Source organism: Camelus ferus, chromosome 6 (genome assembly GCF_009834535.1).
Source record: "Camelus ferus isolate YT-003-E chromosome 6, BCGSAC_Cfer_1.0, whole genome shotgun sequence".
Lineage (NCBI taxonomy): Eukaryota > Metazoa > Chordata > Mammalia > Artiodactyla > Camelidae > Camelus > Camelus ferus.
The window spans coordinates 15,761,832-15,777,738 of NC_045701.1; the positions used below are offsets into that span (position 1 = coordinate 15,761,832).

The 15,907-nt window shown below is 39.4% G+C and overlaps 1 protein-coding gene across 1 annotated transcript in view; it reads left to right on the top strand.

The window, feature by feature from the left end:
- Positions 1-15,907, top strand: part of ATP8B4 (ATPase phospholipid transporting 8B4 (putative)) — a 193,063-nt gene that overhangs the window by 83,809 nt on the left and 93,347 nt on the right. The window contains exons 7-8 of the mRNA XM_032481217.1: positions 3,271-3,353; positions 12,676-12,834. Of these exons, the coding sequence (XP_032337108.1) occupies positions 3,271-3,353; positions 12,676-12,834 (242 nt within the window). The remainder of the gene's footprint in view (positions 1-3,270; positions 3,354-12,675; positions 12,835-15,907) is intronic.

Consider the following 15,907-nt stretch of genomic DNA (forward strand, 5'->3'; position numbering starts at 1 on the left):
TAAATTGCAAAGTCTATTTGCTAATTATTTTGCAGATCTTGTAAAAATTGCCTTTTCTCTTGAATTTATTTAGTTTTCAGAAACAGTGAGCTAAAATATATATGCTAAATATATATATATATATATATGAATAATTTAACACAGGGGCTCTCCACTGAGATTCCCTGAAAGGGTTGGTTTGTTTGATTGTTTGTTTTAAATTTCAAGTGATTCTTTAAAGAAAATGAGAGGACTGGCAATCAAGATCCCTTGAGGAAAGAAGGACTGATGTTACTTTAGAAGGCAGTCTTTTGGAACTAGGTCAACTGAAGATGTAGAAAGAAGAGAGAAATGGGGTATGATGCAGCTTTGACATTGATGTTAATTTAGAACTTAGTTATATACCATATAGTAATTGTGATTCAGTGGATTCAGTTTGTCTGTCTGACATAAAACCTATCAAATGCTTACATTTTAAAGATACTGCATACATTTCTTAGATGGATTTTGTCATTTAATCTTGACCTAGGTACTATATAAGCCACATGGTAGAGATGAGGGTACCAAAGCTTAGAGAGACTAGGAAATTTGTCCCAAACTTCTAAAGTGTGAAGCCAGGATTCAAACCTGGCAGTCAGATAAAAGAACCCATGGTTTTAACCACAGTCTCCGAAATCATTGCCATATTGAGCTATCCAAAAAGTGTTCAGCCTGTGCAATCCTACCCTTGGTTTGGGCAGGAGCTAAAATAGTGCTGAGAGGGAAATTTATAGCAATACATATATACACTTGGAAAGAGAAAAGCTCTCAAATCAGTTATCTAACCTTCCATCTCAAGAACGTAAACAATAGCAAAATGAACCCAAACCAAGCAGAAGGAAGGAGGTAAAGACAAGAGTAGAAATCAGTGAATTTGAAAAATAAAAGAAAACAACAGAGAAAATCAATGAAACAAAGAGCTGATTCTTTGAAAACATCAATAAAAATGGACAAATTTTTTATGAAGATTGGGAAAGAAAAAGAGAGAAGACACAAATTAACAATGTCATGAATGAACCATGGGATATTATGACATCCTGAAGTCATTAGAATGATAAGGAAATGCTACGAGCAACTCCGTACACGTTAACAATGTAGATAAAATGGACCACTTCATCAAAAACCAAATTATCACAACTTGTCCAATGTGAAGTTGGTAATTCGAAAAGTGCTATAACTATTAAGGATGCTGAATTCAAATGTAAAACATAAAACCATAAACCCTTTACAGAAAAACATAGTAGAAAATCTTCAAGACCTAGGGCTAGTCAGTTCTTAGATTCGGTCAGTCAGGGAGCACAGTGGCGTGGAGTTGGCGAGGAGCCTGGGCTGCTTGCAGCATGATGCTGGTGCATTTAAAAAAAAAAGTTCTTAGATTTGACACAAAAGGCATAATCCATAAGGGGAAAATTTGATAAACTGGATTTCATCAGATTAATTTTTTTTCTTTGCAGAGGACCTTATTAAGAGGATGAAAAAATAAGCTATAGATTAGGAGAAAATATTTGCAATCTGTCTATCTGACAAAGGACTTGTATCTTGAATATGTGAAAACTACTCAAAACTCCACAGTAAGAAAACAATCCAATTCAGTTAGAAGATTGAGGATTGGCAAAAGATATGAAGGGACATTTTACGAAAGATGACATAGAGATGGCAAACAAGCACATGAAAAGATGTTCAAGAGCATTAGCCATTAGGGATATTAAAATTAAAACCACAATGAGATCCTACTACACACCTATCAGAATAGCTAACATAAAAAATAGTGACAACTCTAAATGCTGGCAAGGGTGTAGATAAACAGGATCACCCACACATTGCCGATGGGAATGTAAAGTGCTATGGTGAGTCTGGAAAACAGTTTGCAGTTTCTTAACAAACTAAACAAACATGTATAAAACAACCCTGAAACATACAACCCAGTTGTTTCATTACTGGGCATTTATCCAAAGAAATGAAGACTTATGTCTACACAAAAACTTGTATAGAAATATTTAGGGCAGCTTTATTTGTAACATCCCCAAGCTGTAAACAATTTATAGGTCCTTCGGCACATGAGTGGTTAAACAAACAATTGTACATCCATATCATAGAATATTACTGAGCAATAAAAAGGAGTGAACTATTGAGACACGCACCAACCTGGATGAATCTTCCCAGAAGCACGTTGCATGAAAAAAAAAAGCCAATCCCAAAGGCTCACATGCTGTATTATTTCATTTATATAACATTTCTATAAAATTAGAGAAATGGACCACAGATTAGGGGTTGCCAGGAGTTAAAGATGGACTAGAGGAGACAAGGAAGTGGGTGTGGCCACACAGGGAGACCTGAGGAATCCTTGTGTGGAGTAAATATTCTGTATCTTGACTGTGTCAGTGTCAGTATCCTGGTTGTGATATTGTGATACAGTTATACAAGATGTCACCATTAGCAGAAACTGAGTAAAGGGTACACAGAATTTTTCTGTATTGTTTCTTATGCTAAAAACCATCTTGAAGTTTATCAAGATATTGAGGCAGATTAAGGAAGAGTATAGCATGACACTGAAGGTATTAATCAGGAGTTCTACCTACAGAAGAAGAGAATTAGGTTGAACTCAGTGAGAAAACTGGAATGGCAAGCCCTTTAACCATGAAAGTTGAGTGATGGTCATAGAATCTTCTCTGCTGGTCATTTCATGGATATCAGAGAGCTATTTTTCCAATGTATGTGTGGTCCTGCCTGGAAGATGATCAGCCCACTGTGATCTGCTGGTTCCCTGGCTGGTTGTATGATTCTAGAATTTTATGGGATTGTTGGCTTGATTCTCCAAGAAAGAGAAAGCTGTATTCCTTTTCCCATTTGAATTCCAGCTACTGTGAAATCAGCCATGACCATCTTTTGCAAGTGAAAGTGCTACGTAGATAGTAGACTCTGGAGTTGAAACTGGCCTCCTTTACTTGGCAGTTGTTCCCATTCCTCATGTGTTTTGTTGCTCATGCATGGTTTGAATGAAAGCATATTTATTATGTCCTCTGGTCTTTCAAATAGCAAAATAGATGACTGTGTTGTTACACAGATGTGCCGTGAGTGGAATGCCAACTCTTAGGTGCTGGCAAAGCCCTGTCTACTTTCCCGAGGTAGTGTGAGAGGTGGAAATGACATTCAGAGGGATGGTGCAAGTGCTGCACGCCTCTGATTGCTCTGTGTAAGTGGCGGTTGGGCTGTTCCATACAGAAGTTCATGTCATGTCTGTTAATTTCACAGGGAAACAAACCTCAAAGTGCGCCACGCACTATCAGTTACCTCGGAACTTGGAGCTGATATTAGCAGACTTGCGAAGTTTGATGGTAAGTGTTTAAAACTGACAAATGAAAATCTCAAAATCAAAAAGCTTTTGTAACAAAATGTAACAAACTAATTATCTGAAATTCAGTTTATGTTTCTATTTATTTGGTGGAAGGACATAAAATTCTCCTGGCATTGAAGCTTATAATCTCTTCTAATGCTTAAGAGTAAGAGTGTTTACCGAGGGGAGAATGGCTTTATCAGGTCATCGTTCCTTTCATCCTTGTCTCCTCTTCTCTACATCTTGTTCCCTCTAGTCCCACAATATCCTTCACTTGCCTGACCTGAATCTCCCTGGAGCCTTATGCAGACTTGCTGAGGATGAATGCAGGCCATGTTCTAGATCTGATCAGCCATCCATTCTCTGGTTCCATAACAAGGGCCAGTGCTAGGCTGCAGACTTCTTGAAGACTTTGTGCCTCATATATTTCTGTATCTTGCAGAGTGCCTGGCATAATGTCTTAAATAACAGCAGATAGTGCAAGAAGGGTAGTCTGATTTATGAATCAATTGGTTTATTTAAGACCATTTTTTGTTATCACCATCTTCACACCGTTCAACCCTGTCTCCTGCTCTTCAGCATGGTCTCCCCACCTGTTCTATTCCAGCTATGTCTTGTTCTTTTCTGTTAAAGCTGTCGCAGAGAAACAGAATCCTTTGAGTCAAAGGAAGGAGCCATTAATGATAGGACTGTAGGCATCTGACAGGCTGTGGGAGAATCTTTGGGGTCTTCCTGCCACCCCTCAGTGGTCTCTCACTTTACACGCTTGTATGTCTGGCCTCCAATATCAGTATTTCCATACAGATTGGTTTTGTTTATTAACAAATCTTTATGAGTTTGAGACTATCTTTCAGAAGTTTTCTTTGGAGTCCACTAAAGGAAAATGTGGATAAAGGTCTTAGCATGATCCCATGAGTCAGAGCACAGGCACATTTACATTATAAGATTTCTACAGTGCACAGCCTAGAACTTACATTGCCTGTGCTTTGCATTTGCTTGTATGGGTGCTCTTAATATTTTAATCTTTCTTAATTGAGTGCTATTATAACAAATGTTTATAGAAAAAAATATTCCCCCAGTTTGAGACTTAAGTCAGGGGAATAGCCAGGAAACTAAATGGCCAAAGAAGTATTTTGCTTAGATTAAAACAAATTACACATTTTCTACTAAGTAATTTTTTTCAATGAAAATTTACTGTTATGTGAATCCAAGAAAAGTAAATTGTGTTCATGAATCAAAATACTTGCTTAAAATACATCACAGAATATTTATGGAGTCCTAAAAAGGGCAGCCTCAATATAATTTACCATTACTCATTTCTTTCCTGGCTTTATACTTCTATCAATCTATGAGGAGGTATAATTCATGATTTTTTGCTTTCTTTACCATCAAAAAGAAAGAAAATGATGTTGTAATTACCAGTTCATTCTCTTTCATAGCTGTTGGCACAGATAGCCTGCACTATGATTCAGCTACAAACAGTTCTGAAATCATAGTGGCATAAACAGTAAAAGTTTATTTCTTCCTCATGTCACGTTCTGCTGCAGGTTGGGTGGCCTTCTTCATCTTTTAGCGTGATGTGTAGACTGATGGCCTCTCAGGTGAGCACATCAAAGTAAGGATGAGATGAAAGGGACAAACTGACTTTTCACTGCTCTTCCTCTCACATTTCACTGGCCAGCATGAGTCACATGAGCCTGACCTGAATGCAAGGGAGGTTGGGGAATAACATGGATATTTGATGAGTGCTAACTATCTGCACCACACCCTCCCACAGCTCTGACCAGAGGTCAGTTCCAGGATAGCGTAGGAGGGGCCAGGCCGGATTGGGTAGTTGTCATCCTTGAAACTGTAGGAATGAGGCCAAGAATCCTCCTTCTCAGCATGATTCCTCCTACCCCTCTCAGTCCTCCCTGTCTTGCTTGACTTTCTCATCTTCTCATAGCACGTATCACCATCTGACCTATTGACAACTTGCTCGTTTTCTAAGTTTATTATTGATTTAGCTCTCCCTGCTACAGTGTAAGCTGCACAGGGGTCTTTATTTTGCTCACTGATATGTGCCAAGTCCCTAGAACAAAGTCTAGCACATAGTAGATGCTAAATAAATTCTTGCAGAATGTGTGAAAAATGGTTGCAGGTGCCAGGGAGAGGAGGGGTGGGGTCAGGATCAGGCTGAGAAAGACATTGGACAGCTAAGGAAGGGCCTAAGGCTGGGGGCAGTGTGAAAGGATGGGGTGAGGAGGAAGCCTCCTGATGGGGCTTGCAGGGCAAAGCAAGAGTGCTCAGTCCTCTCCTCCAGGAGGGCAGGTGGCTGGGAGAGGGATCATCTGTTGTGGTGGCTTTCATTATCTCTTTTCTTTAGGATACTTTCTCCAAATGCAATTTAACCCAGAAACCCCAAATTTAAACTAACACACGTGGTGCTGCTCTGGCTGAGGCAGGAAAACACTTTCTTACTTAAAACAACTCGTTTATCACAGATGGGATAACAGGTCCTGAGAGGGGAAAGGATCTGCTTATGTATAGAAATAGTCTTTTTTATTGCTTCATAACATTTGTTTTAAAAGTGCATTAATAATTATTACTTAATAGTTGTGGCCTGAATTTGCTTCACATGGCTTAGGTAACTCACCAAATCTCCGCTGTACAGTTGTTTTCCCAAATAAAGGCAATACAGATCCCTCTTGTCTCTCACTTGTACATAAACTGTGGTCACTTTTCAGAGAATGTGTAATGCCAAATTCATGAGGCTGGTATACTTCTGGGTTAAGTACCGGGTTTCTGCTAGGTTTACTGTTTTATTTTTAAATCTTGGGTTGAGTTTCAATCTACCTTAAAGTTCAAGGCAATATGATGTTCCATGGGTTTAACCTTATTAAAATATGGTTTCCTGTTTCCAAGAAAGCATCTGAAAAATGAATAGAAGGATTAAGGGGAAATAAATTAGATATAATATACAAACTAGATTTCTCCTGTTAGCAGCCAAATTTAAAGACCAAGGGAGTGACGCAAGATGTGGAAAGTCTGAAAAAGTTGGAACAGTTAACAAACCCCAAATCCTCCCCACAACTGCTTTTGTTTTCCTATAGCCTTCAACTTTCGCTCTATTCCCATCTTTCTCAGTTCTAGTTAATTTCAATCTCTCTCTGTCTCTCTGACACACATGTTCATACCCCATATACTATATACACACATTTCTCTAATGACCCCATTTTACCATTTTTTCTTTCTTTATTCCCTTTTTGCATTCTTCCTTTTTTAAAATAATTTTTTCTGTTTTTTAACATACATTTATTTTTGTTTTTTATTTTATTTATTATTTATTTAAAAAAATTTTCCCCTTAATGGAGGCACTGGGGCTTGAACCCAGGACCCTTGTGCATGCCAAGCATGCACTCTACCACTGAGCTATACCCCCCACCCCTGCATTCTTCCTGGCTATTCTCTTTACATCTTCCTCTTCCACTCTTTGTTAGTTTACTTATTTTCTCTTCCTGAATTGTTTTTTTTTCTGTTGTTCTTTATCATTTCTATTTTCATCACACTCTCCATATTAATTCGTTTATTAAGTCTGTTCATTAAGCACGTCTAGGGACAGGATGCAATATGAAGTATGTAGAATTACAGCATATCGTAACATGTATTATTAAGGTTCTTTTGGTCCTTTAACTCCTCCATTCTTTTCCTACTCCCTCTTTTTTGTCTCCTCTGTTCACCTTTGTCATAATGGGGTATCAGAAGATTTCAGGTTTTCCTCTGGTGACTAAAAAAGACTTCCTGGAGTCATGGGAATTAAAACCAGATATTGCATCCTTTAGCTTAAATTAAAAGCATGCTATCAGCCTTGTGTACATTTGGACACGCCCTGCCTTGCTGTGGCAAGGTCTAATAAGTGAAATGGCCGTGTGAGACCTCCCCTTTCCCATGCTCTGTGCAATGCACATCTTTTAGCTTGTGACTTCTGGGAAAATCTGGGTATGGCCTTATTTTTGCTTCTAGTTACCATGTGGTTTTTCTTCTGAGATTTGTCAAAGTACTTTCTTTAGCACCAAACTATAGTTTTCTGTCCTTGTGTCGTAAGTGCACATCTTCTAAGTATTTGAAGACCAGAGTTTCCCACTCCTATCCCTAGAGAAGTCCCCACTGGGAACCCCAAATTGGGGACAACACCAAGGATCAGGACTGAGATGGCTAGGGCCTCAGGATGTCTCTTGTAAGTCTCCTTGCCTCTCCACTTTTGTTCTTAAACCCAAGAATGGTGTCTTGTGGGTTCAAGAATGGTCTTCAGGCATGGCATTAGCTTTCATTCATTCTTTTCTTTCTTTTACCTACTCACTCACCTGTTCATTTACTCACTAAATATATATTTAACACAGTGCCTAAGGGTTTGCTAAGCCTGGGGATGCAGTGGTTAATAAGTCAGACCCAGCCCTTGCTTTCATAGCACATACAAGCCTGGGGAGAAGACAGACTTGAACAAGAGCTCATCCCCAAAGAAGCCTTTAATTATGCAAAAGCCCTAAAGTTCTCAGGCCCTAAACATGATGTGGACACTTGAACAAGTGCTCACTGTGTACCAGGCACCATGCTAATTAATTGCAAACGTTATCTTACTCAACCTTATAGCCCTGGGAGGAGGAGATGGCCCATAAATTGAAAGCAATAACAAGGAATCTGAGATCCAGATAAATTGAATAACTCTCCCAAGGTCACGTGGTTACTAAGTGGAGGAGCTAGACTATGAACCCAGGAGTGCTGGCAAAGCCTAGTCTACGAAAGGACACAAGAGGCTCTATAAACTGTAAGCAAAAAGGCAGCACTGGAGAGTTAGGGAATCAGCAGGCCTGCTTAGCTCCTGATCAAGATACAAAATAAATTTTAAGAATACTTTAAACCTGAAAGTGCAAGATGAATTACCAGTGGTCAGGTCCATCCAGGACTTACATGACATCACTGTGTTTCTAAAAAGTAGCAATGTTCTCAGTGATCTTACATGTTAGGGTCCCTGACTAGAATTTATAGAGGACCTGGCCCAACATAGAGATAAGTATGCACAAGATAAAGGTGGGTTTTGATAGGGAAATCCATTTATTTGGGAAGTTCTCATATAAATATTTTTATACATTTCAAACATCAGGAAAAGCTGACATGTAGTCTGTTGAGTTCTATAAGAAAAGATATATAACTTGATATTATAAAAGATATATAACTCTAATATTATAACAAGTATAAAAATAGAGTGGGTCTTGATTTTTCATGTTGAAGTCTTATGGGAATTGACAGGCTTTTACAAATAAGCAACTGAAAATAGTTTTAATTATAAATTTGTAAAACTGGACATCCTTATGCCTTGGGAAAAGCCCTGGATGTAAATTGTCCAAATGTGTTTAAGAATCTTTTGCATATTGTTATTGGCTGGACTAAGATCTGTTTTTTTGTAACTATGACAAGTTTACATATTTGGTATAATTGTTAATACTGAATTGTGAACCAGGGAAAGGTTGACTCTTTATTTCAGGAATCTTTGTGTATTTTGTGGTCCTTTCTAAAGAAGAACATGTGTGTAATTAAGACACAGAAAAACAAATCTCTCTCTCTCTCTTTTTTTTTTTTAACACAAGAAGGCTTGATTAGCATCTTGTGATTTTTTTTTTTTTTTTTTTTTTTTTTTAGCTCACTAGATAGGTTTCCCATTCACCTGGACAGAAGCACAGCCCACTGTGTGTGACTGCATGAGATTCCTTGTGAAGTCAGGAGGAATAACTTCCCTCTTTACTGCTGGTGTTGATGTGGGCATTATGATGGTGATGATGGGTGGCTGAGGCTTAATGGTTGAAGAATAATAAGGTTTTAGGAAACGAAAAGGTGGCGTTCTTCTTTCTAAGAAAAAAATAAATATTTATCACAATCATCAGGGCAGCAGTAGTGGGCAGCCTCCTAAACTCCAAGAAGCTCTGGATGGGAGAAGCTCTTGAACATCAGTGATGATGTCTTATTCAACAGGTGATTTATCTTAGGAAAGAGGTGTGGTGTGGGTAATTAAGAAGCATTGCTGGTAATAATATCCATAAAGAAATAAAGTCAACTGCTCTGGAAAATGTTGAAATACTGGGTACTGAGTTCAATTGTTATGATAAACTACAGATTTCTACTTTAAAGTAAACATATTAGTTTAGGAAGGTTATTAGGTTGGTAATTAACCAACAATCCAGCTTATTAAATTTAGAATGCCCAGAGGGTCCAGAGTGAATTCTTGTGGATTTTGTTTAGTATTGTCCTAGAATATGTCTGTGTGATTGCAACCTGGATGAATTGCTGTCTGCTTTCAGGCCTGTTCTCTTCAGAGAGGCAAACAAATGTGATTGGCTAGTTTCATTATATTTGTACTTACTATTGTCCTGATATCTTCCCAGTTTTTAAAAAATTTCTCATTAATGATGACTTTGTTCTCTAAACATGTGTTCAGTGAATAACTATGTGAGAAACGATTTTTCCTAAACTGTTTCCTCATCCATTGGCAAACTGTTTACTGCCTCTTACTCTTTGACACAATTAGCAAAAGGAAGAAGGGTCCTACAGTTTTTCTCTAGTCCTTATTATGCTTTGTGTGGGGATATATTTTTGGTTGCTTATGTGCTTCAAGTTGCCTACTTTGTTTTCAGTGTTCTCAGATCTGTTTATGTCCCTTTAGAGTTAAGCCAATGTAAGTCCCCCTTTGTGGCTAGGCGATTAGGTCTTCTAATCCCCTTTATCACCATTACCATGGAAATATATGCACTTCTTCCATTCATTTTAGGTCTGCTCTAATACCCATATCGTCTTCCAGCCTCTCTTGAAACTATCTTTCCACCCATCTCTCTAACAAATACTTACTAAGATCCTGTTATGTAGGCTGTATGTAGGTTATGGGGTTACAGAAGTGAGTAGAGTGCTTATTTCGAAGGAACCTGTTGACTGCTTTTGAAAAAGAGGCAGAAAAGACATTGGGAAGCTGTATTTTGTGCTAATGGGGCTAACAAAGGGATAGCTGAAAACTTTTAAAAATTAAAAAAAGTAGCTTGGCTTTGTTCCCGCCATTTTGTTTTGACTAGGTCCTGTAGTTAGCATGTACTTAAATCACTGGGACCACACGCTTCCAGAAGGGTTGAACTGGGGCTTGGCCTCGAATAACTGAGGCAGAATCCCTTGGTCTTACAGCCTGTTCCTGTCTAGAACCACACCCTTGGTGTCAGGCCAGAAGTGGATGAGCCTTGGGGCCAGGGAGCAGCAAGTCAGCATGTTCAAGGCTATATTTGCCTCCATGTCAGTCTTTGCTTGCGACAATAAAAATGATCAAATGAGCCTGTTTTTTATATTCCTGTTGGCAGGAACTGTGTATCATGTTGTTTTTGCCCAAAGCGCTTTTTTTTGTTTTTGTTTTTGTTTTGGTGGCCAAGTTTGAAGACTGAGAAATTGAGTCTTGGGTCAAGAAACTGGAATAAGCTTTAAAGGTTGCTGTCAACTCATTATTTTACATAGGGTTTTTGCTGGTAATACCCAATTTCAGGTTCTGTAAAATTCAGGAGTGGAAATTACTGATCAAGAAAAAAGATACTGAATTCTAAGAATTTAGGAAATGTCTCCTCTTCTACGATGTAATTGTCTAAATAATTTGGGCCAGTTGAAATCAGTTTTAATTTACTTTTTTAATATCTGCGATATACTATAATGGGAGCGAACCGGAATTTAGCCCCTTCCCTACGTATATAAAATGACCTTGTACATGTCATGCAGCCTCATCCAAATCTTCTTGTTGGACTGTCTCATTTAGCAGTGGCTGTCTGGGAAGAAATCAGTGAGTGTCCCAGGTGGGGCTGTTGCAGGCGCTACTTTTGTGATACTGGGGAAAGGTAGATGGAGTTTGGAAAAGCAGTCCTGAGACCTCACATCTCTCATTTCTTTCAGGGTTTTGTCTGGTTTTATTTTTTTCATGCAGAATCTATTATCATTAGTAGTCTCATTGGTCGGAAGTGATCCTGGCTGCTGTCACGTATGTCTACGAGTTTTAAAAGGAAAACATAATCATCCTGTTAAGGAAGGGAGCCTGTGTAGAAAGCCAGTGAGTTCACAAGGTGCATGATGGGTGTTGTGAGCGTGTGATCCAGAGGTTCTGTAGGCCTGGCTGGTCTCTCCTCCCTTCAATCAGTGCTGAAGACCTGCTTCCTTTCTTTATTTTCCAAATGCTACATTTTATGTTCTAACCAGTCCTTTTGGTTTCTGATTAAATAAATGTACTTTTATTGTTTTTGAGAGAGAACCTTGTAGGCTCTAATCTTACCCCTGACTGGCTTGAACCCTGTTTGGATCGACCCACAGTCTCCTCTTTCATTCCTTCCCTGTCTCTGTTCCTTCCTCTCTCCCTCCGTCTTTCAAACCTCTGTACTCTTTACTTATAAAAAGTTAAGCCCAACCGTTTGGAGTGCAAATGTACTTGAATCTAATAGTTAGATTTTGTGACCAGGTCCATGAGAGATTATTTCTGATTTTCTTCTTCTGTCAAGAGAACCCCCACCCTGAAAGTTTATTTTCTTCTTGTTTTAGTGGAACAAATTGATTCATTGATTTGGAATGGGCATGCCCTTAGTTTGGAATGGGCTTGGTATTTAAAAAAACAAAAAAACCCAAAAAAACTAGAAACATCTTCTGGCTAGTTTGAGGCAAGTTATATGGTGCCTTTGAGAGTCCCCAGAACTCTAAATCTAAGCAAGATAAGAAGCACAGAACAGCTGAAAGGAATCACACGCATTCTCAGGCACATGTGGCCAACAAAACCCAGGTTTCTTGGGGGTGGAATGTAGTAGGGCCCCCGAAATTCTGATTATGAGCCTAACAAAACCCGATTAGCCTTGCTTGTGAATCTGGAAGTATGCCATTTCAACCTGTGTGAAAGTTACATACAGTAAAAAGAGATGAAATAAGAAAAACTTTTAGGATCATCTCTGCTTTATCTTTTCAAAAATAATTTTTTTAAAAACCTAAAGTAGAGATGAGTGATTTATTTTAAAGGATAAAATATCCCATGCCTCCTGAGGTTTCTATTCTTATTTGGACAGTGCAGGAAATTAAGTCTCAGAACACCTGATGGATTTCCATCTTTATATCCCCTGGATGATTTTTCCTAGCACAACCTGGGATATGTATCTATATGTGTATGTGTTGCACTGCGCTGTCTGGGAGAGAAGGAAATGTACCTCATGTTAGAAGCCAGGTGCTGACAGTACTCTGGGCTTCGAAGGAGTTCAAGGGGAGACGTAAAGATGTTTGTTTTTTGTATTTTACAGGGATCGTTGTCTGTGAGGCACCTAACAACAAATTAGATAAATTCACAGGAGTCCTCTCTTGGAAGGACAGCAAGCACTCCCTCAACAATGAGAAGATAATCCTGAGAGGCTGTGTCCTGAGAAACACCAGCTGGTGCTTTGGAATGGTTATTTTTGCAGGTACAGCTGACTCCCCAGGGTCGGTTATGGGAGAGCCCCTCCTGAGATCTGCATGGGTACAGTCTGCGGCTCTCCAGGTTGGATGGGCACCATGCTTTTGTGGCATGCAAGGTGCCACAGTGGGTTGACTGTGGCGTACAGGCACCAGGGGAAGACAGTGCTGCTCTGGAAACAGTCTGTGTGGCCCCACTGTGCGAGGAACCACTGACATCACGAACTTATTCTTAAGAGTGCTTGAGTCTTAGTTATTCAGTGGATGCTAGATACCTACTGTTTAATTTCTCTTTCTCTAACCCCACCTCAGTCATCCCCATCATTATGTGTTAATCAACCTGCCTATAAAGTGGAGGACGAGCATGAAAGCAAGCCCCTGGATCTGCTGTTAATTTTGTGGTTTGCAAAGGCCAAGCAATCCTTTGGGAAAAGCCTTCTTAGAGATGATCTGCTGTCATTTCTGTTTGTACTTCAGAGCTTCTTCTCCTATTTGTTAACAGGACAATGGGTCCTGGAAAGACTGTGCATGCCGGAGGTGGGGAGGGCTGTTGCCTCTTTCCTGCTGGCCATGTTTACAGCTCTACTTTATCTCCAAAGGCCCACGATGGCACTCTCCTGCCAAGGAAGCTTACAGTAGCACCGTTTCGTAAAGCCTCCCAAATTGTACTCATGGCTTCAACTGCCAGCTCTTGATTTTTTAAAATCCTGTTTATTGTGACACCAAATTAAGATGTATTTTGGGCCCATTGACTATACGTGCAATCAAAATTGGAATGTTTCTTCTTAACTGACTTCCCTCAACACAATGAAATGTCCATTAAAGATTCAAAAGTGTTCCAAATCTAGAAGAATCCTCCCAGTTCCTCTTAAATACTCTCAGCTGTGGGTGTTAGCCAGGCTCTTGCTGCTTGGGGCATTGCCACTGTAAGGACTTGGGAAATCCCTAGAAATGAGGCAGTATATGTCCTTTTGTCTGGGGATGAATCTGACTTTGTAATGTTTTCATCAGATGCTTTTATTCTTTAGTCAGGGAAATAAACCTATGATCATGTATTTCCTTATCTGCATCTTCCCTGTATTGAGAAACAGAGTGCTAGACTTCACACATTAACCCATCTTTACCTTCCCACATTAATCTTCCTGTTTAATGAAGAGGAGATTTCTTAGCAGTCCTCTGATGGAAAGGGCCCTCTTGGTTTGCTCCCTGTCATTAGAGGAATAGGAGTGCATCATCCTAGGAATGGGCTGTAGCCCAAATTTTTGTTTGCATTTGTGTGATCTTGTGTGGAATGACCAATTCAGGATTACAGTCCAGCTATGGCATGTTGTGCTAGGACAGCTGCTGGGAGCCGCTCGGGGCCCAAGTGTTTCTTTGTAATGTTGGCTCTGTGGGGAAATGCCTCTATGTAGGAAAGAAGTGGAGTGGTAGGTTGAATGGGTTTCTCTCCAAAAAAATATAACAGAAAGTTTACAGAATTTGGATTGGACAGATCTGGATTCAGATTTGTTTACCAGCTGTGGGATGTTAAACCTTGATTACTTAAACTTCCTAAGCTTTCATTCTCTGCTGTTAACTTGGGGATGAGAATGAGTACCTTTGAGAGCCATCGTAAAGGCTCAGTGAGGCGATGCATGTGGAAGAGGATGCTTGACAAGTGCTGTTTTCCTTCCTTCCCTGCTTCTGTCTTCTTTCGGCATCAGTTCAGAGCGTGCTGTCTGCTCCGTAGGCTGAGAGTTGGAAAGGCGTACTGCTCTTGGATCCTGGCAGGGAGAGGTGGGAAATCAGCCTCTTTTGTGATGTGACCTGGATGTTCACTGGCATGTTCATGAGGCAGAGTATGCCTGTGTTGGCTTTAGTCTAGGCACGGATGTCAATAGAAAGCTTAATTAGAATAATGTCAGGCAGAGGAATAACTGTTTTGTCAATGTCAGAATTGAACAAATGAGTGTCTCAGAACCCCTAAGTCTTGAGACATCTAATGTGGGGAACTAGTTCCAGGTGAACACCTAGATCTTACGGCAGTTATCCAAAGCAAATTATTAACCATTCTTTCTGTATTATTACTCTAGTTGTACCTGCCATTAAGGATTGTGCAAGGAGTATAGTTGATACAAGCATGGTTTACTTCACAAATGTATAATTTATGAGGGTTTAATATCTATTAATAGCCAGACCATGCCTTCCTGGTCATGGCTTTTCCTTTATCTTAAGAGGGGAGAAAGTCCCATTTTTGAGGATAGAAGTCTTATTCATTTAAGGAGTCCATAGGAGTCAACACCATCTTGGTGCCTAGTAGGTTTTTGTGCTGGGTGTCTTCCATTTGTCCCTCCAGATCTGTTCACACCATTTCCTGCTCATCTCTCTGCCCTGGAAGGCTGACTTGTATGGTTTACATTAGTAGGTTTCCTTGACCTTTGGTTCTATCATTGGGGATCCCTGGGAAGAGATTAAAGGAAGAAGATAGAGATCAAGTATTTATTCCCCCAGATTACCTCCCTGTGTCATCACTACAGGCTGGACTGGGTCCCTCAACATAAAGTCACTCTTTCTCTAAAGGCTGCAAACTTTACACAGCTCTCTCTTTTGGAGTCTAGCAACCACCCCTTCCCCTCATTTCTCCCTTCTGGTGTAAATGGAGAAACATCTTGATTGCTACTAAGTCCTTAGTTACTGCATTAACCTTTTACTTCTCTTATACCTCCACCTACATTTTTATAAAGAGTCCCTTTATAAATAAACCTTCCTCTAATTATCCTTTTTCAATGTTTCATCTATTTCCTATTTGACTCTGAATGAGTCATGGTCCTAAATATACATTGACTGAATAAGTCAGTGAATTAATGAGTTGGTGGACTACTTCATATAGTTTTAAAAATTGTTAAAAGCAAGAGCTTTAGATTAGACATATCTGGGTTCTAATTTTGGCTCTGATGCTTACTAGATAAAAAAAAAAATCTCAGGCAAGTTATTTAAATTCTTTAAGCCTCAGTTTTATTATTAGTGAACTAGGATAATAGTACCTAATTTTTTGGCTTATTTTAAGCATTAGTGAGATAATAGGTGAAAAGCGTGTATGTA